The sequence below is a fragment of the Ips typographus genome, linkage group LG7, assembly GCF_016097725.1.
Source record: "Ips typographus isolate SLU linkage group LG7, UJ_Ityp_2.0, whole genome shotgun sequence".
NCBI lineage: Eukaryota > Metazoa > Arthropoda > Insecta > Coleoptera > Curculionidae > Ips > Ips typographus.
The window spans coordinates 943,504-956,478 of NC_138428.1; the positions used below are offsets into that span (position 1 = coordinate 943,504).

At 38.6% G+C, this 12,975-nt stretch overlaps 4 protein-coding genes across 7 annotated transcripts; 2 read left to right on the forward strand and 2 right to left on the reverse strand.

The window, feature by feature from the left end:
- Positions 1-151: 151 nt before the first annotated feature.
- On the forward strand, positions 152-4,113 carry IleRS-m (Isoleucyl-tRNA synthetase, mitochondrial). Its single transcript, XM_081983764.1, has 14 exons — positions 152-494; positions 542-664; positions 717-864; positions 934-1,132; positions 1,303-1,416; positions 1,536-1,735; positions 1,786-1,955; positions 2,010-2,246; positions 2,308-2,483; positions 2,537-2,663; positions 2,780-3,075; positions 3,128-3,341; positions 3,395-3,826; positions 3,877-4,113. Exons 1-14 carry the CDS (start codon positions 342-344, stop codon positions 4,102-4,104), a joined length of 2,817 nt encoding a protein of 938 aa, XP_081839890.1. The 5' UTR covers positions 152-341; the 3' UTR covers positions 4,105-4,113.
- Positions 4,114-4,241: 128 nt separating this feature from the next.
- LOC145731793 (facilitated trehalose transporter Tret1-like) lies at positions 4,242-6,965 on the reverse strand. Its single transcript, XM_081983780.1, has 6 exons — positions 6,302-6,965; positions 6,082-6,217; positions 5,767-5,952; positions 5,579-5,698; positions 5,362-5,528; positions 4,242-5,211 (listed from the first exon to the last, which is right to left on the reverse strand). The coding sequence occupies exons 1-6, from the start codon at positions 6,398-6,400 to the stop codon at positions 4,402-4,404; spliced, it is 1,518 nt and encodes a 505-aa protein (XP_081839906.1). The 5' UTR covers positions 6,401-6,965; the 3' UTR covers positions 4,242-4,401.
- Positions 6,966-7,099: 134 nt separating this feature from the next.
- LOC145731787 (uncharacterized) lies at positions 7,100-11,616 on the reverse strand. Of its 4 annotated transcripts, XM_081983766.1 has the most exons (14): positions 11,419-11,615; positions 11,197-11,354; positions 10,666-10,858; positions 10,305-10,615; positions 10,086-10,254; positions 9,841-10,036; positions 9,622-9,794; positions 9,396-9,566; positions 9,268-9,341; positions 9,069-9,213; positions 8,210-8,355; positions 7,994-8,154; positions 7,853-7,920; positions 7,100-7,512 (listed from the first exon to the last, which is right to left on the reverse strand). In XM_081983766.1, the coding sequence occupies exons 2-14, from the start codon at positions 11,338-11,340 to the stop codon at positions 7,340-7,342; spliced, it is 2,124 nt and encodes a 707-aa protein (XP_081839892.1). In that variant the 5' UTR covers positions 11,341-11,354; positions 11,419-11,615; the 3' UTR covers positions 7,100-7,339. The 4 variants fall into 4 exon arrangements, with proteins under 4 accessions (XP_081839892.1, XP_081839895.1, XP_081839893.1 ...); XM_081983769.1 differs by having other exon boundaries at positions 9,622-9,776; positions 11,197-11,616; XM_081983767.1 differs by having other exon boundaries at positions 9,622-9,788; positions 11,197-11,616.
- A 48-nt stretch (positions 11,617-11,664) lies between these two features.
- LOC145731796 (polyisoprenoid diphosphate/phosphate phosphohydrolase PLPP6) lies at positions 11,665-12,875 on the forward strand. The gene is made up of 5 exons (XM_081983783.1): positions 11,665-11,845; positions 11,959-12,090; positions 12,140-12,239; positions 12,295-12,417; positions 12,473-12,875. The coding sequence occupies exons 1-5, from the start codon at positions 11,831-11,833 to the stop codon at positions 12,748-12,750; spliced, it is 648 nt and encodes a 215-aa protein (XP_081839909.1). The 5' UTR covers positions 11,665-11,830; the 3' UTR covers positions 12,751-12,875.
- Positions 12,876-12,975: the final 100 nt, after the last annotated feature.

Genomic DNA, 12,975 nt, shown 5'->3' on the forward strand with positions numbered 1-12,975 from the left:
GAACGACGCCAAATAATGTGACCTGTAATACCGACTAAAAAAGTTTTTGTTTAGACGTGACTCCAAGCTCTACTCCGAGACTGTAAGCCGTGTCAACAATTTTCTTTTATCCAGTTTTCTCCCAAAATAAATAGATTCAAAAAATTACTCTTAAATATACTAGAGAGCAATTTTCCTACTGAATTCTACTTAAAACCGAGTTTTTAGCTCGCTAGCCGTCTTATGACGTCACGTTCCTGTTCGTGGTTTTAACAAAAACACAAACATAACCTCACTTTTAAACCTAATAAACATTGGAGCCCTAAATTTGTTCAAATTGTCACACAAATTTAACCGGTACAATGTTCAGGATTTTCAGTACAACCAAATACATTACAAAGTGCAGTTACTGCACCAAAGCAACATACAGCGACACTGTACTGCTACCTAAAACCAAACTGCCCCTAAGACTAGAAGGAAAGAAACTAATTGAAAGGGATAAAAACGTTTCATTGGTGAGTACTCGCAGTTTGTATAGGTTTTCTAATAATGTGTGATTAAGACCTGTGGGTTCGACACGCTGTATGAGTGGCAAAAAGCACATTTAAAAGAACCGGAATTTGTGCTGCACGATGGGCCCCCTTACGCTAACGGAGCTCCTCACATGGGTCACGCAATCAATAAGGTCAGTAATCACCAAAAATATGCGAAATCGCAGCTGTAATGAGTGATTGCAGATCTTGAAAGACATTATAGTGAGGTATAAAATACTAGACAGACGAAAAGTGGATTATGTGCCTGGTTGGGACTGTCATGGTTTGCCTATTGAACTAAAAGCCTTATCTGATAGTAAAGGGTTAACCCCGGTGGAAATTCGTAGTAAAGGTTTTTTATTATCTCCCCCAAATATTTAGTACAGGTTTTTATTATTATACCAAGTTTTTTGAATCACAGCTCAAAGTTTTGCTGATCAGGCTATCAAAACGCAAATGGAGGTTTTTAAATCATGGGGGGTGGTAGGAGACTGGGAGCACCATTATGAGACTAAAAGTGTGCCCTATGTAGAGAATCAGCTTAGACAGTTCCTGTTATTGTACAACAAAAAGGTTATTTATAGGGATGTTAAACCTATTTACTGGAGTCCCTCTTCAAGGTTAGCTTTCTATTTGAATATTTTGCTCTCACAAACATTGAATCAAAGCAATCTTCAGACATGTTAATTTTAGTATTTTTACATGCTAAAAAGGCGATTATTTCTATTATACCCTACTTACAAATTTTAAAATATTGTATAAAGTTACTTAAACATTTCGTTTCTAACAGAACTGCATTAGCTGAGGCTGAACTGGAATACAATGAGAATCACATCAGTCCTAGTGTGTATGTACGTGTCCGAGTAAACAGTATCCCCACTCTGCCTAATTTGAGTGATAAAAGGTCAGTTTGATCTTATTAACTATTAGAGATCATCAGATCTGTTAGCGTAAGTCTGATGATACCTACAAAGGTTAAAACTGGACATAGACTAAAATTTGTCTGCTTATATCCACATACAGAGTATATGCAGTAATATGGACGACTACACCGTGGACTTTACCATGTAACCAGGCTGTGTCATACAACAATACATTGTCTTATTGCATAGTTAAAAAACCTGACCCTGAAGATAAAGATTTGTACATCATTGCCACTGAATTGCTTGAAAGTTTCAACAGAGAGACTAATTGCGAGTACCAGTTGCTTGGAGTACACTCAGGTTAACTCTACCACTGCAAAGAAAACGTTAATTTGAACGCGACATTTCAGGAGATATGCTTTTGGGTGCTACTTACATCCATCCTATTTACAAAGATTTAACTTGTAAATTTCTCCACTCGAGTCATGCGACTAACACGAAAGGAACAGGTTTAGTCCACACCGCTCCAGCGCATGGTCCTGAAGACTTTTTGGTTGGCATTCAAAATAAAATTGACATTGTACGTTTTTCTTTTAAAGTCACATTTTAAACTAAACTTCCCAAAATTAATCAGGTCGATTTAATAAACGAGGCCGGGTGCTACAAAACTGAAGCTTGCGCTCAGTTTGCTGGCAAATACGTTCTCACTGAAGGTAATCAAGCGGTGATCGAGTATATTAAAGAGGATTTGTTAGGTAGATCGGAAATTAAGCATAGTTACCCATACGACTGGAGAACTAAGAAACCTGTGATAATTAAAGCTAGCAAACAGTGGTTTGTTGACACTGAACAAATCAAAAAGAAGGCTGTGGTGGGTATTAAATTGCTGACTGCAGCTTATACCAGTAGAAATAAGATTTATTTTCGTCTAGGAAGTTTTAGAAAATGACGTAAATGTCTTACCGTTAGAAAGAAGCGAGGTGTACAAGAACGCCCTAATTAGTCAGCTCAAAAAACGTCCTTATTGGTGCATTTCTAGGCAGAGGAAATGGGGCGTGCCTATCCCAGTGTTTTATAACCAAAACAGCGAACATGCTCTGATAACCGAGTGAGTTTTGTATTACCTACTCTAACTCAAATGAGATTTTATCTTACTTACAGGGATATTATAGAACATTTGTGTTCTAAATTGAGAAGTTTTGGAAGTGACTTTTGGTGGAAATTGCCAGTAGAAGAGCTGCTGCCATCGACCTATTCGCAATGTGGTGCAGAATATGTTAAAGGCGAGGTAACTAGGTTTATTAAACATTACCACTGTTTTGTGTGTGTTGATTGAACAAGATTAATTAAATTCCATTAGTACTAACCATCAGATCTTGTTTCAACCAAAACTTTCTTATTCAGGATATCTTGGATATATGGTTCGACAGCGGCATCTCGTGGTCGCAAGTCTTAAAAGGAAACCAAATGGCTGATCTGTATTTAGAAGGGGTTGACCAGTTTCAAGGCTGGTTTCAGTCAAGCCTAATCACATCGGTAGCCTTACGGGGCCAAGCCCCTTACAAAACAATCTTTGTGCATGGCTTTGCTGTAGATAAAAATGGAATCAAGATGTCCAAATCTTTGGGCAACGTCGTGGACCCTGTAGAAGTCGTTGCGGGAGGTAAAAACAACAAACCTTACGGAGTGGATGTGTTACGGTTTGTTTTGCCTACATTCCGTGGTTTCTGGTGTGATTGGTTTCAAGTTTAGATGGTGGGTGGCTTGTCACGCTAATCACATAGCCATGGCGTCGGTTAGTGATAATATCTTGCAGCAGGTTAAGGAAGAGGTCCAAAAGGTACGAAGTACCTTAAGGTACTGCGTAGCCGCCTTGTCTGATTATAAATACGATCCAGAAGATTTTCAACACACTAGATTGACTGATAGATATGTCTTACATTTGTTAGCAGGATTCCATCAACAGGCTAGTTGACCCATTGTCCCAAAAGCTCAATTTAATATCAATCCTATTTGTAGGCCAAAACCCACATAGAAAGTCACACCTTCCACAAAATCAACGCCTCCCTGATACCTTTGCTGACCAATCAAATCTCCGCGTTGTACTTCACTTCTATTAAGGACCGCCTCTACTGCCAACCAACCAATCACCCATCCCGTAACTCTGCCCTTTACACCCTCCATCACTTGTTTTATACCATTTCCAAGGTAGTGGGAGGAGTTTTGCCCCATTTGGTAGAAGAATGCCACGCCCACTTGGATGGTTCTGCCACCTTTTTCACTAGTGAACACCCGGAACCACAAAACAGCTGGATTAACCATGATCTCGCAAAGTTTGTGGAAGTTATCCTTGAACTCCGTAAGGAAATTAACCGAGTATGTGAGGCTGGGACTTCGTTAACCACTGATGTCACCTTGCAGCTCCCTGAAGAGGCTTACAGTCAGTTTGAGGTGAGTGAAGCGTAAATGTGTAAACAACAACGCCATCTGTGTTGCTTTAGTACTACGTCAAAGCGTACCCCAATATCGACACGGATTTAAGGGACCTCCTGCAAGTAGCCAGTGTTAAGGTGATCCCAGGACAGTTTAAAGTTATCACGTCCCAGAGTAACAAGTCAAGCTGTCCTAGATGTAGGCTGGTGCAGTCCAGTGTTGCCGGTACGCCGTGTGCACGTTGCCAAAAAGTGTTAGAAGAATTTTACGCAAATAAACGTGCAGTGGTTGGCTAAAGGTCCAAAGTGTTTTCATTCTCATTACTTTTGCCCAAGTCACGTGACTGCTTTGCTTCAGTATGGTCTTTATAACACAGAAAATTGTTTTTTTGAATAATATGTATTTACGTACATTTTAAGTATAAAAATTAAAATTTTAGAGGTGACCCCTGAGTTGTTTGTATTATTACTATATAAAAAACTAAGTACAGAACGTGGAACAAAAGTAATACCAACAATACGGCGCTCACTAAATCTAGAGGGAGAAAAAATATTGAATTAACTAATAATCTTGACTCCACAAGTTCAGTGAATTTAGTTATCTAACCTAGACTTTCGAGTAAAATAATTAGCAATATCGCTAAATGTTTTACCCAAAGTCTCGGGCAAAAACAGATAAACAAACACCAAACCGCACACATTAACCACGCTCAATCCCAAGAAAATAAACTCCAACCGAACCGATTGCATCAAAAAGGGAGCCACTTTAACATTCACAAACATCATCACGTAAGCTATGGATACCATGAAACCGCCTAACACCCCTCTCACTTTCACTGGCAACAGTTCACCAATCAGCGTCCACGGAATCACCAACCAACCGAACGAGCTAAAGCACACGTACGTCAGCACCAGGATAACGGCCACGGTACCGTCGGGTTCGTGGAGGTTTCCCGATTCTTTCTGGTTAGCCTCCACGTTTAACCGAGTCAGATGCATGTACAAACCCAAAGTGAAACTAGTTAAAATCATCCCGATCGCCGATACGAACATAAGAACGCGCCGACCCGTTCTGTTGGATATGGCGGCCAGGACGACAGCCATTACGAACCTGATGCCGCCCAATAAAATTAATGCAACAAACTCATCGATTAGACCAATGTGCTTGAAGCTACCGCCGATTTCTCTGAAGATATCCAAAGCGTAGAAGATGATGACGTAGCCGGCGGAGAACTGTTGGAAGACGAAGAGAAGGAAGAGCACGACGGCCGGTTTCCACACTGTTGGCTCTTTGTAGGCGCTTAGGTTGTCTTTTAGTTGTAATAGTTTGGATTTTTCGGAAATAGTGGCTTCGGATCGAAGTGAGGTTGAGTCGATTATAGTTTGGTATTGTTCATCGAAAGTCTGGAAATTGGATTTCGGTTGGCAACAACAAAGTTTTCACATTTTAAATTAATATCTTGTGTGTTGTTCCGTAACTGTTTTCTATTTATTTTCACTTTACCTTGAACCATCTCTTCTAACCACATAAACTAGTAAATTGAAAGAACATACCGTGGAGTCCGGATAAATCCAATGCAAAGACTTGGCACATTCGGTCTTATCCCGCTTGAACACCAGCAACCAATGAGGACTCTCAGGCATGAAGAGCAAACCAATCACGGACAGGGTGACCAACGCGAAGAATATCTTCACCATACCAGTCCAATGCAATCCGAAACCTGAAAAAACTAACTGATTTCACTCAGTTTGGCTATGCTGCTCTACCTACCCAAAATGCACGTAAGCAAAATGCCGGTGGTGACAAAGACGCTGTTGAAGGTAAGCAACATCGGTCTGTACTTAGGGTGGGAGATTTCGCTCACGTATACTATGGCAACAGTGCTCAATCCTGTCAAGTTTTTTTGTGTGAGTCAGAAACTACACGGTATAGGCAACGTTAATCACGAAGGGACGTACCAGCACCAAATCCGGCAACAACCCTGGCAGCATAAATGTATCCCACGTTGGTGGCAAAACTGAGCAACAACCAGGACAGCATGAACGGCAACGCTGTCAGAATGCACATTTTTTTCCTGCCGAACTTGTCCATTAACACTCCGATGGTCAAAGAGCCTAACGGTAACGCTGCCGTCACTATACTAGCTGAAATATACAATTAAATTGACAGTTTAATGGTAAGTCAATTCCACATGTGCAGTAAGTTGCAATACTGTTCGTATGGTTTGTGATTGGTTAAGAAAAAGCTGCGTTTTTTTACCAATAACTACTTACCTATCCAAGAAGCTTGATTAATGTCAATATTAATAGGGCTGTCATTTTGACGTAACTGAGGCAACAACACAGCGCTGAAGGTCATATTAATCCCCACTTGGATCACTAGAGAATGTGCAACACATGCTGCTAGCACCTGCGCATAGAATATAATAAATCCAATCAAACGTTTTTTTTTAAATTATGTTTCAATCGAACACCCTCTATAACTAACTTATACCTGTCTGATTGAATGTCGCCAGTTCAAGTCTAACTTCTTAGGAGAGTCCAACAATTCGTTCTTTTCTGCATCACATTTTGCCTCCGCTTTCGGGTCCATAATTCCGGTGGTTATTAATCACCTTATCGACTAATCGAATTAAAACATGCACATACAGAGCTGATACAACGATAAGCCGTAACCTCTACTGGCATTCAGTTATGTCAACAGCGATGATACCAGGAAAGTATTCAATACATTCGACCGGTTTTTGCACTAAAACTAGGTCGACACTGTTTTCAGTCGAGGTCTAGGTCATGGACTTTTGGCAATGTTATTGCGTTCAGCGTTGCTAGTTTTAATTTATCGACCAGTAAGGATTGTCTATTAATAAATAACACAAACTGCACTCTATTGCTTAATGTTTTGTTTTTCTGCTACATACGTAATATTACTCACACGGCCTTTGAAATTGTTCAACAGGTCAACGCTCTTTTCAGATCCTTCAAAAAAGTTCTTTGTTTTAACAAAGAAAAAACAATATTTTAGTTTACTACGATAGCAGAATAATTATTACAACAAACAGTCAAAAATAAGAAGACACGTGTTATTCAGCAGGTCGATGTTCGGTTAAATATAAAAACGGACGCGAAAGCATGGTCTGATTTTGGTCTGACACAATCAACCGCAAATCCTGTGCAGGCTGTTTCGCACCTTCACCTTGAGGAAAACAAGGACAGAAGGCAATGGGATTATTCGCGTAGCGCAAAAGCACCCCTAAACGACGGGTAGATAGGAAAAGAGTAATTAACTTTCAAGTGTAAGTAAACGAGTACATTATATTACAGTAAAATGTACTTCAAATCACATTACAGGGTAGCCCAAAACACAACCTGCTTTTCATTGGCCTACTCTCTAAAACCTAATAAATCCAGTCTACGCTTTAAAAACAGTCTTCCAAATAAATGCCTCCTTCACGACCTTTTTTTTTTCTCTCTCTCAATCAGAACCTGTCAATTTGGGTTCTTTGGTAGCAATTTACGAAAGCAGCTTTGTTTTCTACGCATCCTGACCAGTTGTCTTGCTTTCCTCATTCTCTACTTTATCTTTGCTGTCCGCATTGTTCGCTGGGTTTGTTTTGTCCTTTTTGTGGCCCTTTTTCTGATGGGACACCATACTAGATCGTGAAACAAACTGTCTGCCGCACGTTTCGCACGTGAATGGTTTCTCACCTGTAAATCGACTCAAAATATACCAGAATGTTTCTTAAATTGATTGATTGAATCAATAATTTACGGTTCAGACAATAAAGTTGTGGACAATTTTAGCTCCTAGAAATGTCGAACCGTAAACCATAGACTCTCGCTTTTATAACCTACTTTCAGCCCTAATGGCTAAAACTATAAACACAAAAAGGATGGTACTTGTAGGAATTACTTCACTTACCTTGCTGAAAAACTAGTTTAGAAAGGACTCAGGACCAGGTAGTGAAATAATTAAGGAATAAAGTTTCGTAAGCTGTTGGAACTTTGTTAGCAACACATTAAAAACACCAATAAAGAAAACAAATACCTGTATGGTTCTTTTTGTGATTTGCCATGGGCGTGAACTGGGTAAAAGTCCGGCCGCAAATATCGCAGCTAAAATTTAACCAAACCACGTTGAAGAAATGTTCAACAACAACGCAAGATATAGAAAAAACGTGTGACTTACCTGTAGGGTCTCTCCCCAGTGTGCATCCGTCGGTGGCATTTCAAGGCGTCGCGACGCGCAAAGGCTTTGCCGCACATCTCGCACACGAACGATTTCTCTCCGGTGTGCATCGTCATGTGGATTTTCAGATCAACGGAGGCTAAGAAACCTTTGCCACACACCTAAAAATTTGCGTTTATCACAAGAATAAAAAAAAAAGTTATTTAAGTGAAAAACCTCGCAAATGAATGTTTTCTCTCCGGTGTGGATGCGGGAGTGCGTCTGCAGATAACTTTTAGAGACGAATCGTTTTTGGCAGATCTGGCACGAGTACTTTCGGTTGTCGATGCCCGAGTGGGTTTTTTCGTGGGCCACACAAAGACCTAACAAAAATTGTCCATTTTAAGAAAAGTTAAATAAAAGTTCATTGAAAGCAAAGCAAAATAAAAGTTAATTTACATTACACAAGAAATCCTGAAAACATAGAAACGTTTGTTACGATATTTAACACTAGTAACATTATCCCTTGATGAAGCCAATACATCTACCAAAACATCAGCTGAACCTGTCCAACTTTTAATTTTACGGCTTCACACCACTTGAAACCTGTCCACCTGACGAAAGAATACAATTTGACACAAATTGACCACGAACGAGCCAAATTCAGCGTCCAATATAGTCTCAACAGACGTAGAATGGCTCAAAAGTAACAATTATTCAGTCTAGAACAACAACGGAATCGATCCTTGAAGGTTTTGAGACGAAAGAATACAATTTAGCACAGATTGACCACGAACGAGCCAAATTCAGCGACCAATGTAGTCTCAACAGACGTAGAATGGCTCAAAAGTAACAATTATGCAGACTAGAACAACACCAACCTATTAAAGTTACAATTTTTTGAAAATAACCAAGTTACCTGAAAATTTTTAATAGTCAACAACATGCCTTAATCACACTTAAGTCAATCTACCATAAAAGATTGCCTTTTCTAAAGTACTCATGTAAAACAGATAAATATTACCGTTTATAGTATAACTATTATTAAACTATGCAAGTTTGAGTTATTATTGTCACATACTTCCAAAAAACTTACTTTTAGTAATGAACCCTCTATTGCATATGGTGCATGTAAAAGGCTTGACGCCCAAATGCCTATTTGTGTGATCAAGCAAAGACTGTTTTGTTTTGAAATTAATGCCACACATTGCACAATGGAAAGGCTTTAAGTCGGAATGAACCTAAAACCCTTAATTTGCTTGAAACAGTTTCCATTTTAAGAGAATTAAACTCACTCTTTGATGAACCATTAGATAACTTTTACATTGAAATCCTTTTCCACAAGTTGGACAACTTAACTCATACTGGCCTGAAATTTAAACAGATTAACTTTGCAGTTAATTTCGCTAATAACAGATTATACCAGTGTGTTTGGCTTCATGTTGGGCAAGGCCCACTTTAGACCGAAATCCTTTATCACAACTTTTACACTTGTACGGCCTCTCACCTGTGTGTTTAGTCATGTGTTCAGACAGTTTGTAGTTGGATTTGTACGATTTGCCACAAACTGTACATACTTTAGGACCTACTTTAGCTAGAAAACCATAAAATATACAAAAACAGTCACTAAAATCCACACATCAACCAACCTAACTTTGGTTTTGGCTGTTCTACACTGAGCTGTTCATTGTACACTTCTCCAATGGGAGGTGTTACAAATATACCAGATTCGTTTGAAACGTCAGTCTGTTCTGGTTCAATTTGGGACACTTCAGAGATTATTTGTAAATTACCACCGCTAGAACTGTCATCATTTCTAAAACTGAGTACTAATCACCTATAGGATGCTCTAACTCCAAATGACTCACCCATCTATACTGTCTAAAGAAATGTCCTCTTGGTAGTTCATAATTAGTTCTCCACTATCACTTTTAGCTGGTTCCACCAAAGGTTGGCTGTAAATCAGCTTATCCCCCACATACTTAAAATAGCCCCCAGAGCTGCCACTAGCCTCTTTACCCAGTGATTTTTCAAAAAATGTGGAAGCCAAACTGCTTAACTCATCTACAACACCAAAACTACTAATTCTGTATTGAACAGACCAGAAACCAACCAGAACCACTTTGATTTTTATCTCCATCATGAAGAATCAAACCATAATCCTTGGCCACCACACCATCCTGTCCTGAGATAATTTGTTTTAAATGTGACTCAACATCAGCCCCTAAACTATTGTCAACACTGTTCAAATCATGCAACTGCTCTGGTTTAATGTAAGTGTCCTTAAAAGTGACTTGTTATGCAACAATTACCCTCATACAAACAAACTTACAGAATACATGGGATTGTTAACTATAGACATGTTGCCCATTTGCATCAAGCCAAGACTGTCAGTTGTAAAAGTGTTTTGACTTTCACTTGAGATCACTTTCAAAGTACTGTCCACATTGTTGTGCATACTGTGATTTGACATATCCTGTCCAGTCAAATGATGATTTCCCAACTCCAAACCCTCCAAACTATCATGAGACAACACAACAGAGTAATTTGCTGGTTCTAAATGGTCCTGATGTCTGCGATCTAGTGACGACATAGTAATATCTGATGGTAAATGATGAGAGAGCACTTGATGTTGATTGGGAACTACAAAACTCAAATTATGAACCAAACCAGTCATAAGGAACTCTTAATACCTTCCAAAATCATTCCACTATCTTCAATCTGTACTAAACACTGTTGATCACCCTGGCTAGATTTAAGCTGCTTGCACAGGTCAATAAGGAACTGTTCAGTCTTTAAGGAACGATACTTAAACTCCCAGAACATTTCCAATTTGACCAGGCAATTATCACATAATAGTTTAGGTAGTTCATCTTGCTGATCAATCTACAAAACAAAGTTGTTTACAAAACAGTGATGATAATAAGAATGAATCAGTTTGAAGGGTAATTATTGTCCAATAGATCCTAGTCAATTTACTAGACAAGTTAAAAAATACACTGGGATGATAATGTAATATAAAGGACTATGTAAAAAAAGTAAGAAAGGTCATGAATCAACTGAAAATGAATTGAGATGGATATTAAATAGCAGTAAATTCAATAGTACACTAATATCAGTTGTATTATGTCCAACTCCAGTTTTACATTCATTTCATGTGGCAACACAGTTGTATGTCACGTTGAACGTAAGACAAAGAAGCAAAAAGGCTGTAAAATACTTGCCTGGATTTGCAGACAGCTAAAGATTTTCTTCCCCAGCTCACTGAATGTGCCCTCATCCTCAAAAATGTGTACAGCCAGGCTATCTGCCCTGGCGCCGCAAAGCCGACACAACTCCTCAAATTTCGTGTTTAAAACAGTGGCCATAATCGCTGTAAAAGCTAGTTTTTCAAAAATAAAGAAAATCTTAGCACATAGTAGTGAAAAAGGGGCTCTAGGTTGGACCTGCGCTCACGGGCCAACTAGAATAACGGCACCTGTCTGGCTGTTAGCACAAACCACATTGAAACTTAACGAAAGGAATTTTTTTTGAACCGAAAATTATACACAAAGTAAATATTCAAAAAGCTGAGAAACAGATTATTTGATAAATTTTAATATCTTATAAACAATATGGTTGACAATTGAATTGACGACAGTTTGCTTTGGTTTTCTGTCAGTATTCACTGTCGTTAGTGTCATGCTGTCAAACGAGAGATTTGAGGTTAGATTAGATTAGAAGCAAAATTTTAAGTATTTTGTTCTAAAACTTTCCTAATTTAAGCTTTAAAACTAAAAATAAACATAAATAAACCTTCTATTGTATTTGTTGATTTATTCTGCATTGTTATCAGTGGGATTTTAAAAGGGTGGATCAATGTCAGGACCTCAAGTGAGTATTTTTGCATTAATTGTCCACAAATGGGGCTCTCTTGGCCTAACTTAACAAAAGAACCCTAAATTGATGCATACATAATATTTTCTTTGTCCTAACAAAAAAAATAGGTAAAACGTAGGCCCCCGACTTGGTTGCAACAAGTTCTGGCTCTAGATGAAAACCTTACCAAGAAGTTTGTGATCTGGGGCAACAGTTGGTCTCCATTACATTCTTTAAGGCTCCATTACAAAGCCTTGGAGGTAATTACCATCTATATTACCTATAGAGTTTGCTACAAATTTGTTGTAGATAACCTGTCATGGAATTCCATGGCTAGCATTTTGGATTGCTTTCACTTGGTTATTTAACAGCCCCAATTTGGTGGAGTTACAAGTGAATATGGTTTTTGGTGAGTTTGTAAGTACATATTCAATTGTGTGGTGTGTTTAACTGTTTGTTTGCAGCTTTGTTACTTGATATTCTTTTGGTAGCACTGATAAAAGCATATTTTAGAAGGCGACGTCCTATAGGCAACCAAAATGATGCCTTTGCCGAAATCGGTCCAGACGAGTTCAGTTTTCCTTCAGGTAAGTTATACCAGTAATATAACTTAATTACAGAGGTAAATTAGTACTTTTTTAGGGCACTGCAGTAGAGCAGCTATGGTAACGTTCATTTTTATATTCTTGTGGCCTCTTCCAATAATTTTCTTCCCACCATTGTTGGCTTGGACTGTTGCATTGTATTTGAGCCGCGTTTTAATGGAGCGCCATTATTTGTTGGATGTGACTGGTGGGGTGGTTTTAGGACTCTGTGAGGGTCTTTTAATGGCCCTATTTTGGATCAGTGATGAGAATGCTAGGTGGCTTTTGAATGTGGTTTCTGATGAAAAACTTGATGGAGGAGATTATCATGTTTGATTTTTGTAATTAGTGTGTTTTTTTTTATTTCAAGTTAAAATTGTTTAGGTATTGATAATGGTATTATGTTTTGTTTTAAACTATGTAAAATAATGTAAATAATAATATATACTGATATGAGTTTACTCATATGTCCCTGTTACTATCTTAGGGAAGCTTGGCTTAAACTGAGTGAGATCATCCTTATTACAGCACGTCACTACATGCTGACGCGAGTGACATCAC